General features: G+C 38.8%; 2 protein-coding genes across 2 annotated transcripts in view; both read right to left on the bottom strand.

Annotated features, from left to right (window-relative positions):
• The window catches only part of LOC138039056 (peptidyl-prolyl cis-trans isomerase B-like), a 48,310-nt gene that overhangs the window by 30,368 nt on the left and 7,942 nt on the right, over positions 1–10,000 (bottom strand). The window contains exon 2 of the mRNA XM_068885217.1: positions 5,453–5,513. Within this exon, the coding sequence (XP_068741318.1) occupies positions 5,453–5,513 (61 nt within the window). The remainder of the gene's footprint in view (positions 1–5,452; positions 5,514–10,000) is intronic.
• LOC138038297 (uncharacterized) lies at positions 101–1,677 on the bottom strand. Its single transcript, XM_068884087.1, has 2 exons — positions 1,536–1,677; positions 101–1,227 (listed from the first exon to the last, which is right to left on the bottom strand). The coding sequence occupies exon 2, from the start codon at positions 1,220–1,222 to the stop codon at positions 101–103; it is 1,122 nt and encodes a 373-aa protein (XP_068740188.1). The 5' UTR covers positions 1,223–1,227; positions 1,536–1,677.

Here is a 10,000-nt window from a genome sequence, read left to right as displayed (position 1 = left end):
AATCTAGTAAAACACGGACTGTCATTTCTTGACCCTTAACAATTAACCTGGCCAATGCTGTCTGTAGGAGTGTTTCTCTCATAGGTAATGCAGGCTTAGTTTAAGCCAATCCACTTAAACTAGTGTTGCTTAGGTGCCGAAGTGTAACAACTGACTGCTGCACATGCAATAACCAGTGATGGCGGTGACCACAATTCGCTACAGAACACTTAAGATGGCGACAAATTCTGGAGAAGTGCTTGTGGTTGCTAGGTTTTAAACAATTGAAACACAGTTTGTTCTCTTGCACTAGTTTCCATCTGCCATCAAGTGATTTTTCATTAAACATTGGGCAATTTTGTGAGTCATGATCTGCCTTGCAGAAATTAGAATTTGGCTGTGTTGGAGGGCGTGTTTCACCAAGTAGTGCAGAAGCAGTATACATCTCATTCTCACCACCCATTTTGGGAGATGAAGACTTTCTTCGGTTTTCTTCACCTTTATCAAAACTGTGATTGCCTGGGGTGATGTTCCCATTTGAACTTCTTTCTCCTGCTTCTTTGGACACAACTTGTCGGTTAAGAAATTTAAAGAACAATTCAAGGTCTATTTCATCTTCTTGAGTGTCTGCAAGTGTCAACTCCCATTTTTCCAATAACTGTGGTGGTAACTTGGTCTCAAAAAGGGGTAACAAAATACATCCATGGCTCATTGGATCTTCTCCAAGAGCCTCTAAAGCTCTAGTTCTGTTCATAAAGGTATGATAGAGATCTCTGAGGGAGGATGCATTAACAACTGACTTAGTATCCATCTTGATGACAGATTTCACTAGAAATGAGATGATCATACGTTTTCTTCCATACCTGTGTTTAAGGCATTCAACAGCTGCTTCATAATTTGCTCCGGTTACTTCAAATCCGTCTATTACTTTCAAGGCATTTCCAGTTAGCACGGAGCGTAGATAAGTAAACTTCTGAACATTTGGTAAATCAACATTGTTATGCACTGCAGCTTCAAACTGATCCCAGAAGTTTTGAAATTTCAACACATCGCCATTAAACTTTGGCAACTCAATTCTCGGTAATTTCAGATTTGAGAATACACGCCTGTCACTGTATGCAATATCCTTCGAGGAGTGATCTCCCACATCGCAATCTTTATTTAGGAATTCATGAGCAGCATCCACAGCTTTATCTACTTCACTCAGAATTTTTCCCCATCTTCGGAGTTCCTCCTCCATCATATCCTCTGCAACAAGCGCGATTAATTCATTTCTCAGTTGAAGATAATTCTCACGGTACACAGTTAGCCTTTCAATTCTCAACTGCACTTTGATTTTGTTGCTTGCATCTTGACTTAGATACAAAAAATCCTGAATCAACGCATCCATATCCATTTGCAAGGCTCTGGCTTTACGTCTAATTGAACTAACCTCCTGAATTTCAACTTCACTTTTCACTTGAAGAGGTTCCTTCGAAGCCTCGGCTAAATTCGAACCTTCCTTTAACTCTGGTGCAATAACATTTGACTTCGAATCATGCTGAGCGTTCACTAACCTTTCCACAAAGACTTTTCTCTTTCCAGTAGTCGGCAATCCCTTTTTTCCAAGCATTTCACGAATTTGGTCGACTGTGAGTTGAGATAAGTCTTCCATTTTGCTCGAGGAACCGCTGGCCATGTGGTTGCAACTGATGACCTTGCGAAGAATTACAGATTTACTGCTGAAATATCTCCTTGACTCCGGCTGTGAAGGACCATGTTAGGATTTACGACGAGACACTGAAGCGTAACACAACTTTAATCCACTGGACTCGGCTACACATCGATTTACAAAGGGGATGTATACGAGTGAAATGCTACGACGTACAAAAACCTTCGATAACAAGAGCGGGAACAACAACGAAAGTCACATGGCACTCTAAGTCCTACACACTAGGGTGGGGTTAGTATAACTATTCATAGGTCCAGTCTCTCAGGCTTCTTTGTCACTCTTCCAGATCGAGTACGGGCTGTAACAGTTAGAACACCTTAAAATCGTTAACTGAAGATGGTCTGAGATATGCCCCAGTTTATGATTTGTGCCTGAAAAATCGATTTCTGACCCAGGCAATATGATTTTCTACCAGATACTGTAATCTCTGATTTTCAAAGTAAAAGAAATCGCTGCAAATATTCGAAAATTACTTACCTTCAATCGCTATGCTGAACCTTCGATATCGATGGTCCTTGAGACTTTCTTCATCGTGACTCAAGTTTCCCAGAACACCTCGCAAACTCGGTGAACAATACCGTTACCACCTTGCGCGCCCTGTTAAGCAATACCGATACCACCTTGCGCGTTCGGTTGAGCAAATCGAGATTGCTTTTCCCTCCACAATTTACTTATTAATTTTCATATTTTCCCTTTTTACGAGGGGGCTTCTAGGTTGCCTCCTTGAGTTTTGGCCCTGCGGGGGCAAAAATGCAATTAAAATGATTTTAAAATATATAAAAGTATCAATATCTTTATTTAAATTCGTGCAGCTACCTTTCTCAAAGCTTACGTTTGTATCCTTTCTTCAGACTTGCCTTGAAGGAGTTTGTATGGACCTGATCAGATCCCTAATGGTTTTTCTAAACTATTCCAAACTACAGGCCCCCTAAAAAATAAGGTGTTTCTTCCTGGTTCAGTATTCATCCGTGTAATCTTTGATAAAGTTCCCTTTCTTTCAGACTTAAAACACTGGAAATTAGAGAATAACCTGTGACCTCCATTGCTCATTGTTTTAAACATTTCAACAGCTCGTTTTTTCTTATACATATAGCTAACACTGGGCCAATTAGCAGTCTGAAGGATCGAATGATCAGTAGGCTTAGATATATGGGTTATTGGCCAAGCGAGAGGTCAAGATGGCAGATGGCTGGATATTGGCCAAGTTCTTTTTTGTGCGTGTTTGTGGACCGAGACGAAGGCTGTCAGTGAATAAAGGATCTATTATATGAGATAAAATACCCAAAAATGACCTTTGATCTTGCGGGACCAAGCGAGAAATCCCGAGCGGGCAGGATTGCTACATCTTGCCCGCTCGGGTCGCCAATCACAGCACGGACTTTGGTTCATTTTGCCCGCCCATGGAGCTAGCCATATAATAAGACAACTTATGAATTTATCCAGCTGCCTAAATATGCAAAGCCTCAACTTTTTCGAAAAGAGGAGTGGAACAGATGCCCCAGATTAACAAAGAATAAAACACATTGGGCAGGATCATTAAAAATACATATCCTCTTGTTGTTTTACTGGCAAATATCCAACTCGCCTTAACATACGCAGTTCAGCAGCAAATGATGACTTCTCTTACGTGGGTTTCTCATGTCAGCTTGCTATCAATTAGTAACCCAAGAGACTTTGCCACATCAGTAATTTCAATAGAAAAATCACGACACCTCACTTGTTGAAAAGGACCAACGAATCGATTCCTGGAAATAATCATAGCCTTATACTTCCCTCGCGTGTCGTAAGCTTATTTCCATCGCACCAACTAACTAACTCTTTAAACATTGTATTCAAAGATACAAATACTTAATCCAGAGACAAAAGCTGTTGTATCATCAGCAAACAAGTGTAATTCACTATTTGACTCTGAAAAGTCACTAACATATATAGCAAATAATCGAGGACCCAGGAGGGAACCTTGAGGTACACCGTGTGAAATAAATTGCAAATTCGGTTTTACGCCATTCACTTCCATGAATTGTTGACGGTTATATAGATAATTTCCCAACCATTGTGACAGGTTCCTACTGAAACCACAGGCCTGCATTTTGTAGTACAAGATATTGTAATCCACAGAGTCAAACGCTTTTCTGAAATCAATGAAGATTACACCTACTACCTTTCCGGAAACCCAACAGAATCTTCCACTTTTCTGTATATAAAAGGAGTGAGTCAGTGGATATTCTCTATCTACAACCCGATTGATTACATTGTAATACTCTATTTAGATGGGTGTCAATAGAATCACAAACAACAGATTCAGTGATCTTGCTTGGTATAGAAAGGATGGTAATAGGTCTATAATTTGAACAATCTTCTTTACTCCACCTATCTTCCATTGAGATGGATAACAATTCGTCCTATAACCTTGTCTACTAAATTTGCAATACAATGACGGAACTCCTCTGCTATGACTTTAACCTCCTTAGCTGACATATTATCCACACCGTGTACCTTTCGAATATTCACCATTTTAAATTTGTTTAGAGAAAGCTCTTCACTTAATTCAAAGGTACAAATTGATGGGGTAACACGATGAAAAGCAGGAAAATGTTAACCTTCTTAGAATTAAAAGGTATCGCTAGCTTCTCACCAATAGATGAAAAGAAATCATTAAAGGACTGGTGCTGGTCTTCTTTAAATCTTCAAAAATTAGCTCCCTACGCTCATTTCTAATTGGACCAATTTGTGTTGACTTTTCAACTTTCCCAGTCATATTTTTAACCAAATGCCAAATTTTTCTATTACAACCACTCGTGTTTTGAATTTTTTCCAATTAATGGTTTGCATCCACTTTTCTCAATTGTATAGTAACACGGTTTCGCAGATTTCTATACATTGCCCATTCTTGAGGATTGCTTGTGGTTTGTGCCTTCCTTAATATTTTGTATTGTTCATTCATTAACTTTAGTTTAATAGTAATAATAGTTTAATAGTTTATAGTAATAATGCAATGTATATAGGAATTTTTGTATAGATTTTACCTTTTTTCATTTCCATATATCAATTTTGTATAATACGCAATTCACCCTTAAGGCTGCTATGTATTATTGTTTAATAAACATCTATCTATCTTTCAGAGATATCTCTATATAGTGACTCTGCTAGCCAATAACTATCATCACCTTCATCGAAAACGTTGCACAGGTGCCAACAAACCATAGCTAAAGCGTCTTTAAACTCTTTCACATCACCATTCGTCCAATCAGTAACATTCCGTAGTTTTGGTTTCTCTCTCTTTCTACATAACTTTAAAACGCTGTAGTTTAGGCTATGGTCTGCAATACCAGTATCAAAAGTGCCAGCCTTAAGAACTTTAGACTTAAGACTAGCTACAGATAGATCAATGATACCCCTAGAAGTATCAGTGACTCTAGTTAACTCCTTGATAACATTAGAGAGGCCTACCCTAGCAGGAGGGTCAAAGATACCCCGGTTTTCAAGCAAAATTTCACAGGTAGGGTTACATTTTACATGAAGTCGATCTCTATCAAAGAAAGGAATGTTGGAGCTGCCATTGGTTGTTGGGCATTTTCTGTGCATGGAATGGATGTGTTGACAACTTTCTGACCGATTTCTGCAGAATTTCTTGAAGCTACTTTCGTTCCGTAATTTGCCATTGTTCGCTGCGAGAAATTCGACCTTGTGCTTGGGACAAGACGTGGATAAAAAACAAAATAATGAAAAAAGGCAGTTTGAATTTAGAAACTTAAAACATACCTTGTATCATGAAACCCTTGATAACACGGTGAAAAATAGAGCCTTTGTAACCGTAGCCATACTGAAAGGTGAGAAGAAATGAAAATGCAGTTAGCCACCTTTGAAATAGGCCAATTTGCAGTTCAGTGCTCCGTGACTAGGCCTGAATTTATTCTGGTAGTGCCTTTTTTCTTACAGATATTCCTGTAATAGGGTGAGCAATGGAGCAATATCGCATTGGTGCCTCTCTTGCTTGCCGCCTCTTTAAGTGGCAAGACTACTGCTTCTCTGTACACCTTGATAATTTCGTTTTCACTAGTTTGCATAAGCATAAGAAAAGTAGTGAGGCTGCCATCAAAACAGGGTCAATTTCAACTTCGCCTTCATTCAACGACCAGTTAGTTGAGAAAAAACATCCTCCCATTGAACAGTCAAACCCATTTCAACCATACTAACCAGAATACTGAGTCTACTATTGAAGAATGCGGCGTTCTTGTTGTCTTAGTCCACTTTAACCTTAAAGTGCCCCTGTGATCAAAAAAACCACTTCCTTTTTTCCTTCAGATTTTGAAAGTGTGTTTGCTTAACACCTGACTGGCAAAATTTTGAGCTTTGATTTTCATCCAAAGGCCGTTTACTTTGAGTGTAAGTTTCGGATTTCACGGTCCGCCATTACTCACGTTCAAAACTGACCGATTGGATCTCAGAGGGTTGGATCCAGGGAAAAGTGACGTCAGAGGCTCACTAGCTTAAAATTTCAGCGTGTGAACGCAGCTTATTATATATGCAAAGCGTGAGTTTAAAAGTCTGAAAGCCCAAAACCCCCGTGCTGCATATTAATTCTGCGGCGTACACACGTATTGCATTCATAAACTAGTGAGCCTTTGACGTCATTTTCTCCTCGATCCAGCTCTCTCAAGAACATAATGTTAGTAATGGCGGACCATTAAATAGGAAAATTACAGTTAAAATAAAGAGGTGTCTTTTTGAAATCAAGGCTTAAAACGTGGGTCACTTAGTGTTTTGTTAACATAGTTTTGAAATCCAAAGAAAAATATGAATTGATTTTTTGGTCACAGGGGCACTTTAAATATATAATCAACAATTATGCTCTCCTCACTTGGCGTTTTGTCACCCCTTGCCCTTGGATTCGAGAGAGAGTTTGTTTATATACTTTACAGTATGTATTCACAATTATTATACCAGGACAAAGACCAACGTAAACTCTTCACCCAAAATAACGTTAAAGCTCAACTACTTGGGTGTGACTACTGTGGATGTGCTGTGACTTCAAGCATGAAAAAGCCTGGTGCGGTTTCAAGAAGTTGCTGTAAGTTTTCGAAGATCTTTTCTGAGGAAAGATCTTGTTGTATCGAATTTCCAACAGAAATTTTCGACAGTACTAGTCTCGTTGAATGGCAAGTGCCCCTGTTTTTTTCTGGTTTGGAAACCTCGTGTTAATAATTATGTCAAACATTTGGGAAGCGTACTTCTTTTGGGTGCTTGTACTCTACCGGTTCTTGTTATGTCTGTTATGTTATTTTGCAAAAACGATGATCTGTATGCTTTCTAAGTACCAGCCAAATACACACCGAAATTTAAAAATTGGATTCTCGAAAAGTACTTCTCGCCAACCGTCACAGAGAGCTCGACTGTAAAACAAAGCAGAAGACCTAATGGCTCATTGCTCTGACAATGTAGCTGAAATTTCACGTTGCAGCGTTTGTTGTTGTTATTGTTGTACAAATACTTGCGCCTTATGACTTCTCTTTAATTGATGTTCGAATACCTTGCCAATATCGTTGCTGGCGGCATTTTGACTGCATCTTTCCTGGCGCTTGTTCAATTGGTTACCTTTGATGAAAAATTCAGGCTGTTATCGTTGATATTGTCGAAAATATTCGTTGATATCGTCGAAAATGTTCGTCATCACAGGATCACGGCCAGAAGCAAAGTGACTCTTGACTCCAGTGTGTTAAGGCTTGACCAAGCTCATAAATTGGCTTATTTTTGTTTTACGAGGAAGCGTTTATCCAATCAACGTTAACTTAGCTTTCTACTCACTGTTTCATGTGAAATGTGTCACGTGACTTTTTAACGGCTAATTTAACTATTTTATCGGAAACAAGGATGGAAAAGTCATCTTATATCAACGTGTTTTGTTCCTTGCTCTCAGTACTCCTATCGATGCTTAAATTAAAAATAAAAGAAAAAACAGATCAAGTCACATAAGTGTCCATAGAATTCACAATGAAAATGAACGATGCCACATTCTAAGTTTAATTATACGTTAATGGTTGTTTTAAGCAGTTTCAAGCAAAAAGTTGACGGAATTTTTTAGGGTAGGCGTTCCCCAATGTCAAAAACAGGCGTTATGACGTCATTACTCAAGAAATGTCACGTGACACAGACAACTACGAGTGAAATGAAAAGATTAGGTAGCCTGCGTAGCTGGTGGTATTTGTTGGCGAGAGGCAAATTAACCAGCGGCTGTGGAGAATGGGGACTGGTCACTGAGCGGACGGAAATTTCTGATTGGCTGATAACAAGAACACGTCAATCAAATGTCAATTGAAACCTTCGTCAAGTTCGTTCCTTCTGTGATGGAAAATCAATGACGTATGCCGACCATCGAAGAAAGTATATGAAAAGTTCTTGCTTATCTAAACATCAACAAAGAACGGAAATTTTGCTCAGCAAAGAGTAGGAGACTGCAGCAAAGGAGTTGCAAAGATGTTATGGTTATTCTTCCCACTGCTTTTAGTAAAAGCTTGATGTACACGATCTTCACTTTGGTGAAAGAATAAATATTGAAGACATCAAAAACGTTCCTTGTGATCGTTTCGCAGATACTGCGGTCGACAATGCAAATGAAATTTTCACCTTTAATTTACTCTCTGGTGAATCTCAGCTTCGTGAACTAAAATGTTTTTGGAATATGCTGCGAGATCGTCTGGGCTCGACCTCTTAAATACAAAATCAGAAGCAAATTAAGGGTCTCGGTGCTCGCTTCGCACATTGAGGTTCTTCAAATCATTGACTTAGTTCTCGTCAAACAGAGTAAACACATCAACACGGTAACTTGGGTTCACGATCGGAACTTTTGCTTCAGTAGTTTAATTCTTAAGAGTTATTGGCTTGAGATGTGATGATTCTTTCGTTTGCATCGTCGATCGGTGGCTCATTCTTTCTTTCGCTTTTTTGATTTTTGATTTTTTGAGGGAATTTTTTAAATAATAAATTGCAATTTCAGATAACATGCGCATAATCTACAGCAATCATTCGCGGATTTACTTGACAGTCTTCCCCATTTTCCTTGCTTCTTTGGTGTATCTACCTTTTCCATACTTTCCAAATTAACATCTGTGTTTGCTTTCTTCACATCTTCCGTGCATGTTGCTAATACGTTTTGCACCCAAATATTGATACTTGAAATATACAACTTGGTATCGCAACAGATCTCCCCGTAAGCCGCCATTTTTCATCGTCGGGTCACACTCCTGAGGAAATGTTAGTCTCTGTTAACCGCTCCGGCTTCAGCAGTGCTTTACACAACACATTTGTTATATTTTGTTTTTACTTGAAGGTTATGACGCGCGCTTTCAGTTACTTTTGAAACAACTGAAGAAGAGGGAGCACCCTCGAAACGTCTGGTTTATTTTAAACACAATGTTATGGCCCATTTTGTAGTCGTTTTCATAATGAACTTTAAGAACTTTTTAGGAATAACTTTTCGTGTTGACCTGTTATCTGCTCTATTTCCTATGATTATGGCATTTGAATTCAGTTGCAGTTGTTGAAACATACCCACAAAGCCTAAGTTGCACAAGTCGTTCTTTTTGTCTCTTTTTTCTTGTGCCCAAGTGATGGAAAATTCTGGTTGCAAAAATTGCGCTTTGCAATAGAAGACCTTCTACAATTATAGAAGTTTTTTTAGATGCTTCTTCTGCTCTCTCGGGATGGCTGCACCCATTCTAACCACGCAAATTTAATTTACCGGTATGTCACTCTGGCTACTCTTTCACAGAGCGCTTGGTTAACAATTTAAATTGAGAAAGCTCAATTTCATTTATTGCCGGCTACAAAATTGTACATTTGATCTGTTATATGTACTCGCTATGCTTGCATGGGCAATGTGCCTGAATTGCACATTTTCAGTAATTTATTTTTTTTAAGATTGTACATGGGGATATTGGCAAACCCCCTGCAACTTGATCATATCCCCTTAGCATCACAAAGCTATTAACGTCGTCGCAGTTGATCATTTTGCTATGAAGTATGTGTAATCAAATGGCGACGAGTGAAATTGGGAAATAATTTCACGCGCAGGCTCGGGAAATTATCAGAATTTTGACAAAACACAAGTGAAAATATTTCCTAATTTCACGAGAAAACCATTTGATTACCTTTTAATGTCGTGGGTGACAAATTACGCTCACGACCGTAATTGTAAAATCGCTCGAGTACTTTATCCAACTGCTCGGGAAGAATCATCTCCAGGTTTTTCTCAAGGCTATTTTCGTCACACCACTTCTCAAAAATTCTCACCCAGTTAATTGTGCTCTTTCA

Source organism: Montipora capricornis, chromosome 2, assembly GCF_036669925.1.
Source record: "Montipora capricornis isolate CH-2021 chromosome 2, ASM3666992v2, whole genome shotgun sequence".
Taxonomy (NCBI): Eukaryota; Metazoa; Cnidaria; class Anthozoa; order Scleractinia; family Acroporidae; genus Montipora; species Montipora capricornis.
The sequence above is the reverse complement of the archived record's forward strand: the minus strand, read 5'-3'. Positions and strand labels throughout refer to the sequence as shown.